General features: G+C 40.2%; 1 protein-coding gene across 1 annotated transcript in view; it reads left to right on the top strand.

Moving 5' to 3' along the window:
* The first annotated feature begins 716 nt into the window (after nucleotides 1-716).
* Nucleotides 717-24,464, top strand: part of pcdh17 (protocadherin 17) — a 76,201-nt gene continuing 52,453 nt past the window's right edge. Inside the window, exons 1-2 of the mRNA XM_053635567.1 lie at nucleotides 717-3,403; nucleotides 4,154-6,920. Coding sequence (XP_053491542.1) covers nucleotides 4,419-6,920 — 2,502 coding nt within the window. The 5' untranslated portion in view covers nucleotides 717-3,403; nucleotides 4,154-4,418. The remainder of the gene's footprint in view (nucleotides 3,404-4,153; nucleotides 6,921-24,464) is intronic.

A 24,464-nucleotide genomic window follows, 5' to 3' on the forward strand; every position in this document is an offset into this window, starting at 1 on the left:
GTCCCAGATGACCTATCACTGATCATCACTGACCCAATGAACTATCACTGATCACCAGTGTTTCCAATGACCTATCACTGATCAATACTGACCCAATGACCTATCACTGATCACCAGTGAACAATGGCCTATCACTGATCACCACTATTTCAAATTACCTATGACTGATCACCATGCTTCCCAGTGACCTATCACTGATCAACATTGTTTGTCCACCTGCATGCTTCTGTGTTCCTATTTTTAAACTCTCTTCTTGGCTATATTTACAAAGGACAAAAGTGAACTGTTTCCTGACTGTTCACTGAAACTGCTTAATTTTGTATGTTTTCTTAATAGATATTAAGGCACTTTTGCAAATATATATATATATATATATATATATATATATATATATATATATATATATATATATATATATATATATAAGTTTTAAAAAACGTTTGTGGTACACTGACCAAAATTCTTGTTTCTATAAGTAATACATTAAATTACAAAACAATGGAAATTATTACCTTGTGTTCTGTTCATTTTCTATTATCTTCTATTTTATTCTTCAGTGTCTTCAGAAGTGTCCTCAGAAAACCCTTCTTCTTAACGTACAACTTTTTGATATGTAAGTCATTAAGAATTTGCTTGAGCTTGTATGAGAGTATTTTGCAGACAATATTCAAAAGCAATTGCAAACTGTATTTGCAATTGCATTTCCTACTATTGGACGCATAAATTGTGACATAATTCAAATGAAAATGCAAATCATGTATTAACGTTTGCATTTTCATTTACACAAACGTACAGTTTCTGCCAAATTTCAGATGGAAACACAAAGTTTATTTGCAATTGCATTTCCCGTGTGTTACGCGTTATGACCCTGTCATATTGAAATAGCAATAGCAATTACCCCGTTTGCTATTTAATTTCCTCAGTGTTGCGTATGGAGTCTGACAATATCCGAACGGAATGGCAAATCCCTTTGCATCTGCATTTCCAATGCCTTACACGGAAACCTGCCAATAGGTGTTGTGGGCAGGAATATACTATGGGCCATGTTTGTATTTGGCAGTCACATTCAACCACATTTTAGACTGGCTCGTGGTCACTGGAGGTTCACTGTAAAAACCAAATATACTAGGATACAGTTCATTATTACTATCAACTAAAGCGAGAAGATTTTTTAAATTCTGTTTATTTGATTTGATTTTTTTTTTTTTTTTAAAGAAATGGGTTGTACATGAGTAACTCCTACAATCAAAAAGTGACTGAATTTTAATTATTTTTCTTTTTCTTTTTTTTTAACAAAAAAAACCCCACCTTATTTTCAAAATTGAGTTTTGAAAATAATCTCTTATATGAACAATGGAATATAATATAGTGTGAATAATAACATTTGTTGAGTTTCATTTCTATTTGTTTACAGAAAAAATGTAGTAATAAAAACCACTTGGTTTTGTTTTTGTTTTTGTTTATTACAGCATTTTGCTGTAGTTGCTAAGACTAACCCTGGGTTTTATGTGGCGTAATAATGTTTATATAATAATAATTGTTTGTATCATTAATAATTATTAATAAAATATATGCTATAAAAATAAATAAATAAATACTGTATCCATACTGTATCAGAATACTGCAATACGTTAGATATCCTGTGAAGTAGATGACTATAATCTTGGTCGAATGTTACATAGTTGCCCAGGTCATGCAATTTTTAGACGGTCCCTTACTGACTTTAACACTGTAACGTGCTGGTGAGCTGCGTTTCTGAGAGATAAGCTTCAGGGGGATTTAACGGGATAAAAATTAAAAGTGCATTCAATAAGCATTTTGTCCTTTCTGTGTGTTTGTTTGTTGAGAAATAGAAGAGAGAATCTCGAATGTGCAGTGAATCTCCGGTGACCGCGAGCCAGTCTACCACTAGAGGGCAATGATGAGCTGAATGAACACACCTCTTGGTCTGCCAAATGTCCAAAGTCTGCCTGGTAGTAGACACTCCTTCTATGCAATACCATTCACAGCAATGTTTGGTAGTGTTGCACTTAGTACATACTATATAGTGAGTTTTACGACATATGCAAATTAAAGTTTTTTTTTTTTTTTTTTAAGTTTGTGTATGAGATCGTAATGTTAATGAAAAGAAAAGGTCTGTGTTAGATGGAATCATAGAGGAAGCAGACTGAGAAAGTACAGTCATACATACAAAGCGGAATAAACTACAGATGTTTTCATCTTTTATTAACGTGAATGTATTTATCATGCTTATTTATTTATTTCTTCATAAACATCTCACCCTGCACGCAGCAATGTGCATTAATGTTTTTTTTTTGTTGTTGTTGTTGTAGTTTTTTTTTTTTTTTTAATGATAATAATACGTTATAAAGATACAGTTTTGCTTTAAAAGCCTTATTGGACACAACAAACAGGCTCCAGTTGTAAACTATGCTCATATATAGAGCAGCTTATATAGGCAGTGACCGTTAAAACGAGGCGTGAAGTAAACAAACAGCGCCTGAATAACGGACTTCATCATCATCATCCGGATTTCAAATCCCGCACGGCGAGTGTGAGATTTGAAATCTGGTGCCTGTTCCAGGAGGGACGTCCCACTTGGTGCATCGGTCGCTTAACTCCGCCTCCAAACACCGAGCGGGTGATTTGATTGGACAGCAATCCGGAAGCCACAGCCCCCTCCTTCATGTATTGGCTGGCAGCGGATCTGCAACGACCTTTAATGCACAGTGAGAAAGAGTGAGTTTAGTCAGAGTGAGCCGTTGAGGGGATGGAACCGGCAAAACCGGGCCAGAAATCAGAACCACACTGTTCTTTACAGTTATCGTGACATGACTGGGGATCTGTTCAACCGGGCCCACGGTATAGAGATCAATGTCTATCAGTTGGCTTTCTTCTTTTTTTGTGTTTGTTTGGTTTCATTTTTGCCTGGACGTCCGTGTTAGGAGCAAGGACGCGCAGATCTGACGGCGATGCGCCGTGTCACAGGGCTCCCTACAGCGCAAACGCCCTTTGTGGATCTATATTCCGTGGCTGGGGCCCCAAAGCTCTCATAAAGATTCTTCAGCGGAAGCCCGGTGACTCACTGCATGCTGCAGCCGCGAGCAGAGGGGACTCACTGCATTCTAATAGGAGGAGAGACGCGGGAGAGAGGACTCGCCTCGGTCCTATTACACACACACGCGCGCGCGCGCGCGCACGCACACTGCTGGAGCACTTTGCACCCACATCCACGCACTGTAGCGCGCGCTGGACCTCTCCGTGGCTTTCCTTGGCTTTTTTGCGCATAAAAAGGATGTAACCTGGCTTTTTTGTGTGTGGTTATTGGGTTATTGTGGTTTGGTTTTGGGGTTGTTGTTATTTATTTATTTATTTTTTGCCTGGACAGCGCGCTGTGTGCTGGGTAAGTGTGCATTTCTAATCTGTTCTGAGATGTGATGTGATGTGATGTGATGAGATGAGAGAGAGATGTCATGTGTGCTTCAAACCCGAAGCAGGACTTGCTGCTGTGCCACAACCCATGCAACAGATTTGTTTTTATTTGTAGGGGGTAGCAACCTAAATATAAAAGGAAATGACATTATACTATAGAGCAGAAATGGTGAGCGCGCGCGAAGGGGTTATTTCTTTTAACGCATCTGTATTCATAGTGTTGCCTCAAGACAGACAGGTACAGATGGGGGCCCCAGTTAAGCCTCTCTTTGTGATAAGAAAAAAAAAAACCCTAAAACAAAACAAAACACGATTAGTAGGCTTTATACACATGAAGTGTGAGCTCAGGTGTGTGTGTGTGTGTGTGTGTGCGTATAGTTCAGCTCGTGCGCATTTATTGTGACATTCTAGTCCTGTACGCGTTGTTAAAACATGATAAATAAACACACCGAGCTGTGCTTAGCTGTAAAGCGTCCGACGCGTTTCAAGGTTACATTATTTACACGCTGTTCACGTAGTTCGCTGAGGAATGAGGAATATATCAGATGCGCTTTTCGTGAGGATGGGGAGGGGAAAAAGCCGCATTTTAAAAAAAGCACACAAAAATGAGAGAGAGAGCAGTTTTGATTTGTGGAATATTCAATTATTCAGGAATCATTTCCACAGCGATTTGCAAGAAATATGTTTCCGACAAACAGTTTATTTTTTGTGTGTTTTGCAGGTGAGAGGAATCACAGAAAAAGCTGCTCGGTCGTGGAAGCCGGATGGTGGTGATCCAGCGCGCGCAGGCTTTCAGCAGAATATCAATTAGATGTTGAGCCGCAACGCTGCTTGTGGAAACGTCGAAGAGACTGTTTGACTGAGGAAAAGACCGCAACAATGTCTTTGCGCATTGTTTCACAATGAACAGACTTGTAACCGGAGGTGTGAATTGTGAGATCGCTTGACGGATCAACAGGTCGCAAGCGTAAAGCGCATCTGGAGCCATGGCGCTCGTGTCGAGAGGAATGCACCTCTCTGCTTTGTCTTTCCTACTCTTATGGGCGCAAGCCCTGACATTGAAAAACTTGAACTTTACGATCTCCGAGGAAAAGAACCAGGGTGTGATTGGAAACATTGCCAAAGACGCAGGGCTCGAGCTCAGAGAGCAGGGCAAAAAATCCAACTTCAGGGTGCTGGAGAATTCAGCTCCACACCTCATAGATGTGGACCCTGAAAGTGGGCTGCTCTTTATCAAGCAGAGGATTGATAGAGAAACACTGTGCAAACGAAACCCTAAGTGCCAGCTCTCTATGGAAGTGTTTGCCAATGACAAAGAGATCTACATGATTAAGGTAGACATACAGGACATAAACGACAATGCGCCCAGCTTCCCTTCTGATCAGATCGACATCGATATTTCAGAGAACGCTGCCCCTGGCACCCGCTTTCCCCTAGCTGCTGCCTATGACCCCGACACCCGGGAAAATGGCCTTAAAACATATCAAATCACACGAGATGATTACAGCATATTTTCTCTGGATGTGAAGTCTAGAGGAGATGGAACTAAATTTCCTGAGCTGGTCGTCCAAAGGTCTTTAGATAGAGAGGAGCGCAGCCATCATACTCTAATCATAACTGCCACAGATGGAGGGGAGTATCCAAAGTCAGGTACAATGCAAATCAATGTGAAAGTAATTGATTCAAATGACAATAGCCCTGTTTTTGAGCAGTCCTCTTATGTTGTGGAAATTCCCGAGAATTCTCCACCAGGCACATTGTTGATAGATTTAAATGCCACTGACCCCGATGAAGGAAGTAACGGGCAGGTTACCTATTCTTTGAGTTTTTATGGCTCGGATAGAATCAAAGAATTGTTCTCGATAGACCCCAAAACAGGTGTCATAAAGATTCAGGGGAAAATTGACTATGAGGAAAACCCAATTATAGAAATTGATGTACAGGCGAAGGATCAAGGTCCGAATCCTGTTCCTGGTCACTGTAAAGTCACTGTTAAAGTGCTTGACAGGAATGACAATTGGCCATCAATAGGCTTTGTGGCGGTTCGGCAGGGGGCAGTTAGTGAAGCAGCACCCCCAGGGACTGTCATTGCTCTCGTGAGAGTGACAGACAAGGACTCTGGCCGCAATGGGCAGCTCCAATGTAGGATTTTAGGCAATGTACCTTTCAGACTTGAGGAGAACTCTGACAATTTCTACACAGTGGTGACCGATAGACCGCTGGATCGAGAAGTGAAGGATGAATACAACATTACAATCATGGCCAAAGACAGTGGTAACCCTCCACTGAACGCCACAAAGTCTTTTACAGTCAAAATACTCGATGAGAATGATAATGCACCACGGTTCACAAAGATGGTGTACCTCCTTCAGGTGCCTGAAAACAACATCCCAGGAGAATATCTTGGCTCAGTTCTGGCTCATGACCCAGACTTGGGCCAAAATGGCACTGTTTCTTATTCTCTCCTTCCATCTAATGTGAGTGAGGAATCCATTACTACATATGTGAACATCAAACCTACTGATGGAGCCATTTATGCCCTAAGGAGTTTCAATTATGAGCAGACCAAATATTTTGATTTCAAGGTCCAGGCTAAGGACTCAGGTAATCCCCATCTGGAGAGTAACACTACAGTACGTGTGAGTGTACTTGATGTCAATGACAACATCCCAGTCATTGTGCTGCCACTGCTGCAAAATGATACAGCAGAGATCCATGTCCCACGCAATGTTGGTGTAGGCCATGTTATTACAACGGTGAGAGCAGTGGACAACGACTTCGGTGAGAGCGGCCGCCTTGCCTATGAGATCTCAGATGGCAACGAGGAGCACCTGTTTGAGATTGATTCTGTGACCGGAGAGGTGCGGACAGCTCAGCCACTGTGGGAGGAGGTGTCTTCTGTTGTGGAGCTCATCATCAAAGTGACAGACCATGGAAAGCCCACGCTCTCAGCCATGGCCAAGCTTGTGGTCAAGGCATATTCAGGACCCCTGCCAGAGGGCGAGCCACGGATCAATGCTGAGCAGCATGGCTGGGACGTGTCGCTCCCTTTGATTGTCACACTCAGCGTCATTTCTGTCATGCTGCTGGCAGCCATGATTGCAGTCGCCGTCAAGTGCAAGCGGGAAAACAAGGAGATCCGCACCTACAACTGCCGCATCGCAGAGTACTCACACCCACAGCTGGGCAAGAGCAAAAAGAAGAAGATCAACAAGAATGACATCATGCTGGTGCAGAGTGAGGTAGAAGAACGTGACACCATGAACGTGATGAATGTAGTGAGCAGCCCCTCGCTGGCCACATCGCCAATGTACTTCGATTACCAGACACGTCTTCCCCTCAGCTCGCCTAGGTCCGAGGTCATGTACCTCAAACCAACAGCCAACAACCTCAGCGTTCCCCAAGGACACGTGGGTTGCCATACAAGTTTCACAGGGCCTGTGACTAGCACCACAGACACACCGGTTAACAGAATGTCCATAATTCAGGTACGCAACGCTGTTTATATTTTCTTTTCTCATCACCCTGTCCTTCCTGCTTTTGCTTTCTCTGACTCTGTCTTGCCCTGTCTGTTTAGATGAATAAGTGTGTGTATGCCGAGCAGCTGGCATGAAGGGTGGGGAAGAGGGGGAAATGGGAAGGGGAGGTAGGAAGCGGGGAATGGTGGTGATATGTAACATTACTCACTCCCGTTCTTTATGTACTGCAAAGCCTACCTCTCTATCCATGTTTGACATTCAGCTTTGCCCATATTGTTTAAGGTAATGCATTTTGGTGAATCGAACAGATAACGTAATTCTATTACAGAGGTATTGTTTAGATGCACTTGTAAGTATAAGTGAGACACTGATAAATAGACAGGCTTGGTGTCTTGCATTCATTATATGATTAATGCTTTACTGCTTTTGTTCATGAAGGGTACTCCACCAGTTCTGGCAAACAAATAGAGCTTTCATCAATCTCCAGCTTATTGTCTGTCTTCATTTATCTGGATGTGTAATTTTAATTTTAACATCTAAAGGTTTTGTTATGCACTTTTTTCTTTTTTTTTAATCACAGTAACCAAATGATCTCTGCATCTCACTATAGTCGTCAATGGCTCAACTATAGACTTGTGCTTTTTGTAGAGGGAAATAAAGAGCTTTGGTGGATTTCTTCATTCCTCACTAATGCGTCTTTGTGTGCAGCACTTTGACTAAGCCACTGACAACTCCTGTGTCTCTGTTAATGCTAAGCCAGTTTCAAGGCATTTGAAATCTGTCGTGTCAAACAAGGCTAAAGTCCCTATTTTAAACACAGCTATGCCAGGTGCAGGCCTGCAGCCTTGTGAGATTACAGCTAGCTACAAGTAATTTACCTGTCGCTCTGTCTTTTCTCCTGCCTTTAATGTGTGCTTCTTATTAGATTTTGTGCTCACGTGGGGTTATGTTTTTTTGTGTCTAGTGATGTTTTACAGTGTGCTGTAGCTCTAACATATTCAGTGTGAAACTCTGTGAAATTTGCTTTCACTCACCTCATATATATATATATATAGAAGTGTTATTGTGTCTGAAGTTGTTGTTTTAATCGGAGCATGTCAGGTGTAATTGAAATCAGTATGGATGAGAATGAGTTTGATGTTGGGGGTATTTCAGCAGATGCTAATTTGTGCATTTAGCATGTCACTAGTAGAAAGGTTCAGTTTATATGTGCGTTTTGTGAAAGACGTGTTGGTTTTGTTTGCAAGCTGAATGTGGGCGTTCCAGTCTATGATCGTGTAAAGTGTGCAGACTGTAGGTCAGCATGTGTGTGACCATTTATGATGGGACTAATAATAAGCAGAATAATTATAAATGCCTGAGCGAGCTGCAATTCATCATCAACAACCCCTGCATAGTACCTCTCTTACCACCTCTTCAATCTGCAAAATAAAATGAATATGCTTCAAACATCACACTCACCTTGACTGTGGTGAAGAAAGCAGACACATACACACACACACACGTACACACACACACACACATACACACACACAGACATACAGACACACACACACACACACACAGACACACACACACAGTTTTTTGTATTCTGACTGCTGGATGCGCATGGTAGAGCTTCTTCCATACATCAAACTGTGTGCTTTCTTTCTTTCTTTCTTTCTTCCTTTTTTAAACACCAAAATGATGGACGGAGGCAGAGCTCGGATCCTGTTACTGAAACCATAAAACAATCAGAGCCTGGCAAAGAGGGAGCTGGAGGGTGTCATAGATCTGAGAAGTGTTGTTATAGGAAACATGTCAGAAGGAAAAACTTTAAACCTCCCTAAATCAATTGAAGTTCACCCCACACTTCTGTCATTAGTGCTGGGAACCGACAGACTGACCAGCATGAACACACACATACACACACACACACATACACACACACACGCCCTCCCTCAGCTCAAAAAAAAAGCTGTAGAAGGGCACCTTAAGCAGCTCCTATTAGGCCCGGAGGCTTTTTAGTGATATTTTATAGCAGGGGGTCCAGGGGTTGGTAACAGCTGGCCACACCATGAGTGGAGCTTGCTTGAAATAAGCAACGATTGTGCGTGTGTGTGTGTTAAAGAGGTGCCACTGGCTGAATCTCTTGGTGAGCTGAAACGTCGTGTAATTTGCCTGGCAGTGCAGGAGCTCCATGATAACAGGATGGAGGATGAGTAATGGCACTTAATTGCGCTGCAGGCGCCCGGGCATATTACTTACTGACGAATCAAGGTTAAAGAGAATTATCCATGCAATCCCTCCAAGCCAAGAACAAGGGATTTCACTAATTTGTTTAAAAGTGGTTCGTTTTTTTTTTTTTCTTGTTCTTTTCCTTACCTTGAAAATGTTCCTTTTCCACGTGCTATCCGGAGCTTGAATTAAAGCCAAGAGAGGATTATCTGTCGGGGTTTCTTCTTGCATGCGACTTAAAACACACGGCTTATGGAAATGAATAATTCCACTTGTTCTTAATGGGTTTAAATGACAGATAGGAAATGTAATAACCAGTAGATTGTGTTCATATTCCGGCTTCTGAGTACGGACATGCATGTAAGCTGAGCTATGTACATAGTACATGAGGTAACATGTCTATAAAATTCTCCTCTAGGTGGCGACAGTCTGCCTAGAAAGTTTCAGAGATGGCTGAAGAAACAACTTGGTCTGGTTTTGATCTGAATATAATTTTAAATCAACTTCTACGGTGCAAGTAACACCTGTTTCATTGCTAGTTTGAATTGCATCAATCCAATTTATTCATCCTTATGAAGTACAAATCCTCCTGTGCTTCGACTGTAAGGTGAAATCCTTACGCCTTATCCTGATGAAATCTGCTTTCTCTGCTTCGGTCGCTGATGTTTTCTGGTTTGTCCTACAAGAAAAGGTCAATGGATACGCAGAAGGACAACTAAAGCAGACAAAAACAGTAATTTACTTAGTTTGGAGATGGGGGATGTAAATATGAGGAAAAGGCTGGTTTGAGCGGTTTCTTATAGAGGTCATATATATGAAAGGTTTCCCTAAGGATAACCATGATTCATAGAATATTTCCTTCAATACAGCGTTCCTCTGATAAATAAGGGACGGTGGAAAAGTGAGACACTACAGCAGATTTACTTTGTGAGCTGATGTTATTGGTGAATGAATTAGGGTTCTTGTGATCTTGGTTTTGTCACATAGGGCAGTAAAATTTGCTGTTAGGTACTCAGTGGCACGTGGGAGAAGCGATACACTGACAAACGGCTAGGGCTTGAAGACTCAATATGTGTCTACTAAGTGCCCCCCTTCGCTTGTCGCTCTCTCTCTCTCTCTCTCTCTCTCTCTCTGCCTGTGTCTGTTTGTGTGTTCTCTATATAATTCTGTGCGCAAGTGAGGGGCCGTGAGTGTAGTCATGCATGCTAATAGATATGTCCTTGCATAGAAACTGGATGCAGAGCAAAAGCTGCAGAAAGGCAATGCCTGAGGAGGGATTTTTCACTTTATTTGTTTATTTATTCATTTTTTGGCTGGGAGGGGGCATTGTGCATTATGTATTCCAGGCATGATTTAGTCACAGCGCTTCCTTTATATGTGTACGACAGCCAACTGTTTGTCCTTACCATTCTAAGGCCTTTCCTCCCCTCATAACACCCCCACCACCACCACCTTCTCCTCTCCTCTCCTCTCCTCTCCTTTCCTTTCCTGTGTGCCCCTCATTTTTCAGAAGGACTTTTTTTTTGCACTCAGGCTTGGAGATTTTTCAGCAACTCGACATAGTATAGAAAGTGTAGTTGCACTTCAGTGCACAGCCGTTTTGTTTGTTTGTTTGTTTCTTGCACTGGATTTTCAAGCCCTCCAGGATTTCGTGAATTTGCGCTCGCAGAAATGAGCGTAAAATCAGGCAAACTCTGCAATATCTGGAGGAGCTTGTAATTTTTCTACTTCCTCAGATTTGGGCATAGACGTGACGTGTGACATCATCACAACACGCATTCAGCCAAAGCCCTCTTCGATTCACGTGCGTCGAACATGAGTACAGCTCAATGTTGGTCTCATTTACCAACAAACACTGAGAAAGTCATGCAAAACAATTTTGTGCAAATGCAATTTTGCCAGTTCAAGTACTTTTCCGCAAAAAACTCCACAGCAAAATCAGGCGTTTTGGCCGCGACAAAATCAAGCATTTTTGGCCGAGAGAGTCAGGTCAGGGAAGCAGATAGTTAAAGAATTGGAAGGAGAAGTTAGAAAATGTTAGCAACTCATGATAACCCTTTTTCCTGTTTCTTTTTAATAGTTCCTTCTTCAATAGTATTTTGTATACTCCTTAATGTGGCACTATTGCATTAATGTTTACTGTGTTTTGATTATCTAAATGTTTTTAGCAATTGTGACATTATGTTTTGCCATAGTGCTTATCCCTTACTCTCTCTATTTCTGTCTGTGTGCGTGTGTGTGTGTGTGTGTGTGTGCGCGTGTCGGTCTCTCTGCTTTCCATCTCCTCCATTTGTCTGTGCATTAAACAGCCTCATTGTCCTGCCCTTGGTGTATTGTTCTTATTTCCAGATTCTGTGCTCCAGTGAATTATTGATGTCAGGTTTTTGATACACATATGCGAGATCAATGTGTTTTGCAGCCTACAAGGGAAATGCATCTGAGCGTCTGCATGAGTTACAGTGTAGGCATTAGAGCGTGCTTTAAACCCGCACCTTGCTTTTTTTATTGTTTTTCTTCTGATCCGGAGGTTTTATTTGCCACCTTGTTAACACTGTATATATTTGTGCGTGTGTGTGTGTGTGTGTGTGTGTGTGTGTGAGAGAGAGAGAGAGAGAGAGAGTGACTAGAGCATACACATAGCATACTGATCCCTGGCTATATTTACTCCCTCATTAATAAATCAGCAGGTTTAGCCAATCAGACATGAATGCTGGGTGTCAGGATACTCTGAAATCCTTCATTACATGGTCTGTGAGCACAAGAGGAAAAGGTGTGTGTGTGTGTGTGTGTTTCTTATTCGTATACAAGCTTTTATAATTCCTTTTTAGATTAAACACACACACACTCCCTCCTGCATTCATACCCTATTTATTTATGTCGCATGGTGAAATTATGACTCAAGTGATGATTTAGATACAAATTAGAGATGGTCTGAGATTAGCCTAGTTTTTTTTTTTATATAAAAGAAAATCCATTCTACTTTTTTTAAAAATCTCTTTCCCTTCTTCCCTGCTTCCTGCTTCTTTTCTTTGTGTGGACCGAAGTGAGTGGAGACAAATGTAGCACGTAGGCTAGCGAGGGAAAAAAAAACCTTGCCACTTTTACACATTCACACAATTAATTAGCGGGCTATAAAAAAAAGTGCATGTCTGTGTGCTTAATACACAGGACATTTGTCGAGCTGCATGTATTATGTATGACAATTCTGGAAATCTAAGTCACGTTGTTGAATTATTTAGTGAGTTGTATAGCCCCATAATCTAGCTCATGCAAGTCTGCCAGGGTTTGAGCTGCGCTGCAAATCGGCAGGTTATTATTAACCCATAACCTGATAGATCTTTACTAATCTCTGTATCTCTTCTCAAATGATGGAATCAGTCGGAAGCTGGCTATTGTGTCCAACGGTACACAGCGGTAGATGGAAGGACAGGATTTGTTAAATGAATGAGTAGAAGAATAAAAGATTTATTGAGCTAAGAGCCATATTTTTGAAGTGGAATACTTGTTTCATTATGAGTCTGAGCATCATCTCTACAGCCTGCTACAAAAGGCCTTCTGTTATAACTACATTGTCGAAGGCATGGAAGTGCATACTAGATAATGCTGTTTAATGCATTTGTGTATGCGTGTGTGTGTGTCTCAAGGTCTACAAGACATTGTTCTTGAAGGATAAAGAAATATTGCTTATTCAGTGTTGCATGGTTAGGTTATTTAATTACTTAAGCAGGCAGCAGAAGCTATTACCGTAGACTGTAAACTAGAGCGAGAGAGAGATGTACCAGTGTGATGCAAGACCACAAAGCCTGACCCTTGAAGCAGGAAATACAAAAGTACTTAATTTGCCTGGTCAAGACAGCTCAAGCTCTTGCGGTTTTGGTTTTCATACTACATTGTTTTCCTATGGTTTTATTGCGACTCTTGGACACGTCAGACAGGTGCGATACAGGATTTACGATGTCGCGCTTTCCATTCTGCTTTTCATCTCAAAGGCTTAAAATTGCTCTCCGACAGCCTGCTTGTTTTTTCACAGGCTTTTGAGGTTTTGTGTTCTTCCATCGATCTTACAGTAAACAGTGGTTTTCTTCTCTCCTCGTACAACGCAGATGTTTGGAGAAGCGAGCCGCTGTTAGTCCCTGTCAATATTTGCTCGGGCTCCTCCACTCTGTGCACTATAACCTTAACCGCTAATGGTAGCCATGCTCAGTGCTGAAAGGCATTATTATTAGACTTGCAATAGATCATACTCTGGTTTGAGTTGATATTTGTTTAACAGGGGAACAAATAGAGAGAAAAAAAACCCTTTACTTTAGTTGCTCGTCCTGTCAGAATGCAAGAACGTACTTCATGTTGCTTACAGTGAAAGTTTCCTTTTTCTACAGTTTAAAGGAATTACAACTTAGCAAGTGAAAATATTTCAAATATAGTCAAATGTATCTAGTATTTGGTATTATAAGATTCAAATGAAACAAATACACTTTCTTATTCCATTGGCAGATAATTTAGCTTCTTATTAGAAATAAATGCTTAAAATTAACTAAATTATCTGCCAATAAAAAAAAAAAAAAAGTTTAAAATGAGGGAAGAATGTCTAGAAATAGGTTCAATAATCATATATTAGGTTTATTGTAATCTTATATTTGGTTCCACTGGACACAGTCGACTATATCCAAGATATTATCATTTGCTAAGATATCATTTTTTTGCGGTACACATTCTGACATTGTTTATATAAAAAAAATTATGTACACCGGTCTTTGCTATGTTGTGAATCCCAAATATTGACTCCCTGGCTGGGTGTTACAAGTGTTCACGCTGCAGAATTAGTCAACTTGACAATTGCTTGGATGATGGAGAACACGACTGGACACTCAAATCAAATTAGTGCTTTTCAGAGACCAGTAAATAGATAAGGATTGTAATTTTGACCCAAGTTTAATGAACATTTAACCCTTCTATTATGTTGGATAAAAAAGTTACATCCATTATGTTATGGGTCAGAATGACTTCCACAGTTTAAATACACACAAAAAACAGCGAAGAACAGCTTCAAACAGTAAACCTTTATTACAGCGTGTCCGAGACAAGCCATAAGAAGAAATATTTGCATATAAGTTCATGACCCTAAATGAGAAAAAGAGAGATTAACCAGTATTTCAGAAATGGGTAAAATTGACCTATAACATAATAGTAGAGTTAAAGGAAAACACCACCCTGAAACATTAAATATGCTTGTATGGAAATATTTTTGGTGATTCTGGTGTGAATTTATTGGTTGGTTGATGGTGTGGTTTTGTAGGAAAAAAATAGAAAAAAAAAGACCATGTTGATGAAAGAAATTTAAACTTAAAACATAAACTCAGACTTTGATCGCAAATAACTATTGGATGCCGCTGAAGATCACGTGTTAATTATAAAGATTGAAGTTGTTTGGGGTGTATTTTTCCTTTACACTAGCACTTTCTGGACTAGGCTTACAAACAGTAAGAAGCCTTTGAAACTGTCCACAGTCAGAGATGAACAATTTGTTCACTCCATGCTGTGACCCCAAAACACACACAAAGCTGGGTTTTATGGTGCACTTTGCCTTGAGGGAATGAATAGAGGCAGGATGATGCTGAGCCTCCACTGCCTGGGTGGGAACACACAAGATTGTTCAATCACCAGCTGTGTTTTGAAGTACCATCCCGCTTCTTTATTATTTCCGAATTATGCTGGCGACTCAGCGGGGCATTCCGAACCCTCAAGGGCCCTTGGAATGCTTCTCATGGGCCTCCTTGAGCTTAATTGTCTAAGTGGCAGGATCCACTCTAGGGTTCTGTTTGTTTGGTTCAATTTTAAATTCTTTTGTCTTGAATGTCCTGTTAGCTAAAATACGTATTGGGTTCATTAATATTCAAAGACCAATAAGACCGAGGATGAATTTTAGTGACAGTTGGTGTTTTATATCTAATCAAGTGGAACTTTTTTGAGTGTTGGCAGTCGCCCAGATTGAACGCTGCCTCTTCTTTGAGTGCCCTCAGGTAAGTTCCTGTGCTGGGGAGTGAGGGTCTTTCTTGTGAGAACCCAACAGAGAGATCTGCTTTTTCACGCAGCACTCATTTGACTTGCAAAACTGTCCTGTTCGTCTCTTTTAACTATAATAAAACATTTGAGGAACCGTCGTCACCCCTGATTATTTGACTGCAGATGTGTTTTGAAACCTGCGTTCACAAACAAACTCCTGCAAAGGGTGAAATCAATGGCAAAATTGGATTTCTGTGAATAGCAAATTTTCCAGTCCTATCTTTTATAAACCAAACTTATGTACCATTTTTGAATCATCATTCACATATACAGTCCAGTAGCTTACATCTTACTATATAGGTTTAAAGCTTACCAGATCTTTGACAGTTGTGACAGTTTTACAGTTTCTCCTGAGACATCTACAGAAATTATGCTCTTCAAAACGTTACAGCAGTTCTGTCTTTGAGTCCAAAGACATCCCTCTTGAAGGATAACAAGAAATATTGACTAGCTAGTGTTGTAGTTATCACAAATTTGTAAATGATGTATGGAAATTGTAAGTATACAGTATATAATTTGCAATCACAACATGGACATTGTGAAGATATAAATTAGGATTTATAGTTGTAATATCTGAGAATAATTGAGGATTGCGCTCACAATGACAGCTGGATTGTTATTAATCTGATTATGGATCAGTTATGGTCTCATGATTACATTTAGGCACAATTGTTTTCCACAGAAAATGACTCCATATTGTTAGTGTGTTAAATGTTGATATAGTGAATGTATGTAATACTAAGCACATTACTCACATACAGTCTTGAAAATTACGCATGTTTATGGAGCAGCCCTTGTCAAAAAATCCTAAAGGATTCCAATAAAAAAAAATAAAAAAACTTGTACAGGATTCTAATTATAATTTCTATCATATTCAGTAACCACTGCTATAAGATTCCTATAGGAATTGTTTTATAGGACAAGATATAAATATACTGTAGGACCACTTCTACATGATTTTTTAATGGGATCCATTTGGGTTCCTATTCAGGTCTATTTGGGAATTCATTGTGATAGTTTTAAGAATCCTACAGGTGCACTCTTCTACTTCATTTTTCTTTTTTTATGGAAAAAAATAGTATTTTTTGACTGTCTTGCAATTTGATTGAACTTACTTTTCAATATCAACTTTTACTTTTTAATCAACTATTACTAATGTTTATCTATCTATCGATCGATAGATAGATCGATGGCTAGATAGATAGATATTAGTAATAGTATAAAATTAGAAAATACTCTACTTTTGAAGAAAATCTTTTAGGATTTGAAAACTCCCTTAGCACCCTATGTAATTTCCAATTACATACTAAGAATCAAATAAGATCCAACTCGATAAACTGAAATTCCAATAGGACTCGTTGACAAGGGGGTTGAGTAAAGGTGGTATTTCTGGTCACCTTTGATCACAATCCTGATATAGGACAGTAAGGGGATTGTGTCAGTGGGTAATTACAGCACAGTGGTTCAACTCAAGCAGTTGACCTTTTCTATTAGCACGATCACTCGGTAGCACTCTAGTGAGAGGTTTCTCAGGTCACTGCGGTTAAATCAATGGCCCGTCCAAATGTGGAACACGGTTTGCCTTTCCAGTGTGCACTCATTTCTTTCCCAGTGTTCTTAGATTGCTGAGTGGCAGGACATGGGGGTAATATGAACCCAGTGACTGTGGCCTTGTCTGTTACACACATCGGGCTTGTCAGCACTTGTGTTTTGTACACAGTCTTATCTGTTTATGGTAAGTCTTGTTCCACCTCGCCTTTTGCCACTTGCTCGAGTCCCATCGTAAATAAAAGGTGCTTTGTTGCCATAAGATCACCAGAGTGACAGGGCTAGTTAAAGCACAGCCTCAAATAGCACCTGGGTTTTTTTTTTTAATCTTAATATGAAAAGGAACAACAAATGAAAACATGTGTTCAAGTCGTTGAAGGGATTAAAAGTAAAGTACAGAATTTAAAGGAAATTTTAGGTTAAATGTGCTGCTCAAATGTGGAGCAATTGTATTTAATTTAATAAATTATTAAAACGGAAACCCCAAAGCACAGGCAGAACATGCAAACTCCACACATGCAGGACAGAGGTGGGACTCAAACCCTCAACCCTGGCAGTGCAAGGCAAATGTACTAACCACTAAGCCACCATAACACTGATGTAATACTTGATATAGCATTATCTTCTTATAATATTGCTTGCCTGAATCATATCCATTGTAGGCCTGCCAATGGAAAGAAAAATAGAAATAGTTTAAAGGTGTATAGGACACGTATAGAAGCATTTTGGCATAAAAGCTCCCTGGTTTGATCCTAAAGTCAGGTTACTGTCTGTGTTAGGTTTCTCTGAGTTCTCTGGTTTTCTCCCACTATTATCCTAAAACGTACTGTTTTGGATACGCTGTGAATGTGTACTTGCATAGTGCACCATAATAGATTGGTGGCCCATCCAGGGTGCATTCCCAGCTCATGCCCATTCCTGGTATAGGCTCTGGATCCACCGCATCCTTGATCAGGATAACGCGCTTACTGAAGTCAAATGAATGTAAGTGGTATTTTCCAAATCAATATTTGCTTTTATTTCTTTCTGGAAGAGAAAAAAAACAAACCTCTTCCTTCCTTTCTATCTCCTGAGGAATGCTGGTACAACGGTAATAGACTGCCATACTGGCACTTAATGTTTTTGAGCGAGGGATCACTGGCGCCTTTTCAAAGTTAGATCCATCTACAGACTGGGGCGCTATGATTGATCCAGTGAGGGAGGAGTTTGTAACTCATTTCGTCTAGTCAGAGAATTGTTTTCCTATCTGATAATTACAGTAGCTCCTTCTTTCTCTCTCTCCCTTTCTCTCTCTCTCTCTCTCTCTCTCTCTCTCTCTCGCTCCCCCCACACACACTTCATTCTTGTCATTTTAAATCAGCTGTGCAATGGTTCATGTCTGTGACGACCCAAGCCAGATATCTGATGATGAGATTATCCTGTCATCGACGTGAACTTTGTGAATTCTCTGCAATCGATCGACAAAAAGGCTGCTCAAAAGCGAAGAGTCACTCTAGAACAATGTTACATTTACCACAATGGAGAAGACAGGACATGTGAATATACACGTTCTCTCTCTCTCTCTCTCTCTCTCTCTCTCTCTCTCTCTTTCCTCCGCCTTTTTCTCCAACCATTTCTTGAATAATCATGAGAACAGTGATCATTTTCGGTCGACACGGGCGTGTATGTGCTCATAACAAGCAGACCGTAGAAACTGCTGCTATTTATTAAGCTCAGTTAAACAAGAAGACCAGTCCATGACTGGTATGTCAAGGGGCAAAATGGAAAAAAGCAACAGAAAACAACCTTAAATGCTGAAGAGAGAGAGTGAGAGAGGGAAATTAGTGAGGTTCTGAGGTTTGCTTGCTCTCCAGGTTTCTCATTTGAGGAGGAATTCTTCTGTGTCTTTTAAGAGAATGTCAAGCGGCTTTATAGCTGTAGATTATGTGTAGTTGTATATTGTGGGTTTTCCTGATTAATTCCATAGCCTGACTTTCTCCAACAACTCACTTAAAAGACTGTGCAGTGTTTCTGTGGCATTCTGGCACAGTTTAAGCAGCATGTTCTTTTTTAAGAACACACACAAACACATGCGCATGTCCTCAGTGTAGCAGGCCACAGAGAGTTGACACAAACAGTAGTTCTTTATTCCAGTTCTGGGTACCATGGACTCTGCACACGTTTTTCCTGCTCTGACGGCCCTGACACACCACAGTGTCGAAGTAACCACGGCTGATGGAGATGAAAAACCTTTTGTGAAATATTGCTTTCTAAATGCTTTAAAATCCACCATCTTCAAGTTAAAACAAATCCAAATTTGGCTTCGTAGATGCTTTATTTGTGCCCTACATAGGATATAAAATGGTGGAGCCTAACACCCTACCTCATGGCCTATGAATAGTATAGACAGAGTCACAGAAAATTCACAACTGCTTATGTATATATGTATTTTTTTTACATACTTTGGTATGCTTTTCATTCAAACATCTCTTTATATCCAATAAAGACTAATGTATTGGCACACTTGACTGCGTTTTCACGCATAGCCAGTCATTAAGTAAACATTTGTTCCCGTTTATTTTCAGTAAACAGGAAAGTATTGTCAGCATTGTGTTTTGTGTGCGCACTGCCACTGAAACCAATTCTCTGACTCGTGCTTACTAGTTCATACTGTGAGAGAGAAATAAGGCAGCGCCACACATTTTCAACATTGAATTACAGTAGATATGCCTAGCTTGGTTTTTTAAAAACTTTTTATTTGAATTTTGAGTTGTATTTTACTTCTCCAAATGCCCTAGGTTTAGCGCCAGGTTCAGATTTGTTTCCTGCGCTGTTTCCTGTGCTGCAAGCAAGTAATACAATTCCCAGATCATGATCTAATCTATTTGTGCCATTTTCTCTGAATGAAAATGAACAGCTTTGCTCACCACAATGTTAAGAAAAACATGTATATTGAAACACATATGCATAATTAGTTGTTAGAAGTGAGTATTTGCTATTAGCTATTTGGCAGAAAAGCCTCTTTAGATGTATCCATAAAGAGCAGACTACCCCGGTCACTCTACAGTAAGCCTGAGCAATTTTTTTGAGTCGCTTTTTCTCAGACGTCTGTCTGCTCTGTCATTTTGTATGGACTATATGTAATACGTTATTTCTAAAGTAACGTGACATCATCCATACTGGCCCTTCCCCTCGATGTTTGGTAGTCTGTTACACAAAGTGACAAGACTCTGGAGGGTTTACAAAGATTGACCAAATCCATACCAGGTGGTCCACGACTACATCTGGCACCATCTCTGAGATGTTTATATAGATGTGACATACAAACTTAAGGGAGGATTACGGGTTCTTTGACCTGTTGCACACACATATAACACACCCTGTGATTACTGTAAGCATCTTAGCAAAAGCTCTAATGCAGCATGCTTAATAAGAGTTAGGCCAAGTAGTATGTTTACAAAGAGAGACACCTAAGATTAAAAAAAGACGCCTATGTGTCATTACTTCAACTGCACTTCCAATTCAAGCTCTTCCGCTCTAGTTTAGAGCCAGTTATTTTCCACAAATATCAGGTGTCTAGGTATCCAATGACTGTTTAAGCATCTGGGACCTTCTGCATCATTTATTGTGTATTCTGATACAGTTTAAACAGTACAAAAAAAGGAGACTCATAACAGTTTATGAAGTTCTACATTTCAAAACACAGCAGGATTCAGTTATCTTTCTCTCTCTCTCTCTCTCTCACCGTCTGTAATGAAAAGTTATGGTGGTGATAAGTCATGTTGCCATTGATTGTTTCTTTGTTCCTTCTTTCCTTCCGTTCTTCCATCCATCCGTCCATCCTTTCTTCCTTCCTTCCTTCCTTTTAGTGGTAACCTAGGTCCTCGTTCCTCATTCTCTGTAATGAATAGTTACGTCACCAGTGAGTCACGTTGCCACTGCTGAGTGTTAAGAGATGCTGTCTGAGTCAGGGGTATCGATTTTATGTACTTGCCATGTCCGCTCCACCTCACAAAGTCTTCCTCTCTCTCGCTCTGTCTTCCAGTCTTATGTCAATAAACCTAGCTCACCGTAGCATTAGAGGTGTGCATCTGGACAGTGGAAAGTGGCACTTTTACTTACATGCTGGAGGTCATATATGAAGAAAAAAGGTTCATTAGCACATGAACGTATTGGCTGCTCATGCTGTGCGATGCTAATTTGTTTGGGAAATAGAACCTACTAAAGACATTTGAAAATATCAGGCAGGCACAAACAAAAATAAAGACTGCAGGCAAGATTGGTCAGAATTCCTTTGGGAAGGATGGAAACAGGATTTAAAAAAATAAAAATAACAGTCTCGTGTGCATCTCTACATAGCAGTGAATGATGTGCTCCACCCTGTTGTTCAAGCCTCACCCATCCAGTGGACTGTTGTTTAAATATTTGTGGTTGTTTGTGTGTACTATGGGTCTTTTGTGTCTGTGTTTCCACAGATACTAAACATTAAATCATGTGTCTTTGGCTCTGTAATACATTTCATTGTTTGTTGTGGATGGTAATGTTTGAAGGACAGTATACGATTCAAGGACTTTTCAGACCGGCCCCCTTCTGTGTGTGTGTGTGTGTGTGTGTGTGTGTGTGTGTGTGTGTGTGTGTGTGTGTGTGTGTGTGTGTGTGTGTGTGTGTGTGTGTGTGTGTGTGTGTGTGTGTGTGTGTGTGTGTGTGTGTGGGTAGGTAGGTAATGTGGCTTAAAAGCATTATTTGTGCTCATTGTACAGGTCTTCCTGAGGGAGACTTGGCCTGCTACCAGAATGGATGCGTAGGGAATCCAAAGGCTTCACTAGAGGCTGAGCTCTCAACAGAAACCTTAGCTCATTTCTAAATCACTTCATGCTTTTATATATCAATTACACACTGCTTATACTGCATTGGAGTGTTACAGCACCACATACTTTTACTTTCCTGTTTGTTTAAGTGCTCAAAATCTTTCAGTCCTGCTAGGTTACACAGCCACAGCCAGATCTCAGTGTCTTATTTACTCAGAAGTCCTATTTACTATATATCAGTGTTTACTGGGTTACATACTATTATCTCAATCTGGGAGCAAACTGTAATAATACTGTCAGAAATAACAGCATGGCCATGCAAAACACAAAAGATGTAGATCTGATCGAGTCAACATGCATTTTTCTCCTCTGTATGTCCTTGTGGAAAAGAACAGCCTCCCTCTTGATAGCAAGCTTGCGTGCTATCAGATTACAGGATTATATTCTGTTATTTTGAAAGGGGAAACTGATTTTTTTTTTCCACCATACATACATCTGCCGCACATCCTATCTCTATTTACTGATCAGGGGTGGTTTTGGGCAAACTGTACACGCAAGGCAAGGGTGCTTGCATATCTCTTTTAATCTGACCCTGGGATTATGTTAATCTTCATGTGTTTATTTGATGAAAGTAGGATTTGTAATATAAATTGTAGTTCACAGTATGAGCATGCATGTGTGAGGTTAAAATAAATTACATACAAAGCCACAATTTAAATTATGTTATTCGTGAAACAATGGCTTCTTTTAAAACGTGTATCTAGTTTAGTTTGTGTAAGAGCAAGCTGGACAAAACACTATGGATTTTTTTTTAATTTAATGCCCGAATTTGCTCTTTTTCCAAAAGTTTTTAGAAGCAAATTTCCCGAACCCATTCTCAGCACGGATGAGCCGATTTTGGTTTTGTGAAAGCACACGGTTCGATCCCCGGAATGATCAGAGGTTAATATTTTTGATGACGTTTGATTTATTTGACAGAAGCACGTACACATCATGTAGTCTGAGTAATCGGATGAGTGATACAGGCAACAGCCAACGGCAAAGCTATCCTCAGAGAAAGGGGATTAATTCTGCAGTTTAGAGCAGTAATCTGTTTTGTGCTGCTTAAAATACAAAGCATTGTGCGTGCATATATTCACTGATAGAGCACTATTAGGAATTAAGACCTGCTAAATGTAGGGCTTTTTTCAGTCCTGAATAATGCAGACAAGATTTGTGGCGTCTCTTTATAATTAATCCAGATGGATACGCTTCCTGACCACAAACGTCTGGAGTTGGGCAAAATACATTTGAGAGGAACCAATTAATTTTTCAAAATTTTTAACTTGAATGGGACAGGAAATGAATGGCCATGGCATTTAGTTCATTAAGGCCAGACGATTGATTGGCTTGGTAGCCGCAGGAAAGCATGCAACTGGTTAATTAAGTTTTATCACTTTGAAATGCGCCCGAGAATTGGCTTGATCAATGCCACTGCCACTGAGGCCCTGTTTACACTAGTGCGTTTTTGTTTTAAAACGGCGTTTTAAAATTAAAACGATCCTTGTCCATACTGGCATTTCCACTGCCTTTCAGAAACGATCTCCGTACACACTGCACGACCGAAAATGCATGTCACATGACCATTCATGCACACTGGGCATGCTCATACAAGTGTAAACAATGAGCATGATGGTGAGGAAAAGCAAGGACGTCTTCATGTGGACATTTGATGAGGTGGAATTTTTACTACCAATAACTACAATGGTGGTCGAAAATGTCGATTGGGAGTCATGTAAAAACAAATATGGCGACATACTCGACAGATTTAGGGCGCACTATCCACCACCGGAGGAAGCAACGGGAAAGGATTATCTGCACAAAAAGGAGGATATCACCAAAGGTATGTAGGTCTTATTGTTGATGTAATGTTTTGACTTTAAAAAAGTTGAAATCAGTAAATTTAAACAGAAAATGTTTTCTTACTCAGGCACACCTGCCTAATCACCAACATTAACCATAATCACCAAAAACCATTAATCACCAACATTAACCATAGATTTAATGTAGCAACACTAACAACTCAGAAACTTGGAAATGTAGCAACTTAGAGGCACTGGTGCTACTGCTCACACATGTTAGTCTGGAGCCCTGTATATATGTATGTATGTGTGTATATATATATATATATATATATATATAAACATATATATATATATATATATATATATATATATATATAAACATATATATATATATATATATATATATATATATATATATATATATATACATATATATACATATATATATATATATATATATGTGTGTGTGTGTGTGTGTGTGTGTGTGTGTGCCTTTATATAACTGGGTTGTATTTTGTGTTCACAGGTCACAAGTCAATTTGGGGAGGATCACCGGCCACATTCGAATTGTCTAAGGGCATAGAAACCAGCGACATAGGACCAGAGGTCCCGGTCTCAGAACAGACAGGCGCAGAGTTGTCCATTTCCAGTGGAGAAAGAGTCGAAGAGGTTTCTGTGTCTGCAGATATGGGAAATCGACGCCAGAGACGCTGCATTACCCTGACTAATTACAGAAGAGTGAAGCTAAAGAGGAAACTCTCCTCTGTTGCTATTGCATATTGGCTTCTGCAGCAACTTGAAACATCTGACAATGAGTTTGTTCAGACAATGAGTCGGTGGTCGTGACGATGGACCATCTGAACTCAAACATTGAAATGCTGGTGCAGCATACTATGGGATCATGGAACCATGGTTACATGCCTTGACCGTCACTACACACCCCTCACCAAAACCAATATTTCTATGCGCACACACCCACAAGAAGACCACTTGTGGAGTACAATCCAGCTGCACATAGCCAGCACAGTACCTCACCTTCACTGTACAGTGACTACACGCAGTTATAGCCTAAACTACAAAAGAGCATTTGCAGC

This window comes from Ictalurus furcatus, chromosome 10 (assembly GCF_023375685.1).
Source record: "Ictalurus furcatus strain D&B chromosome 10, Billie_1.0, whole genome shotgun sequence".
In the NCBI taxonomy this organism is placed as follows: domain Eukaryota; kingdom Metazoa; phylum Chordata; class Actinopteri; order Siluriformes; family Ictaluridae; genus Ictalurus; species Ictalurus furcatus.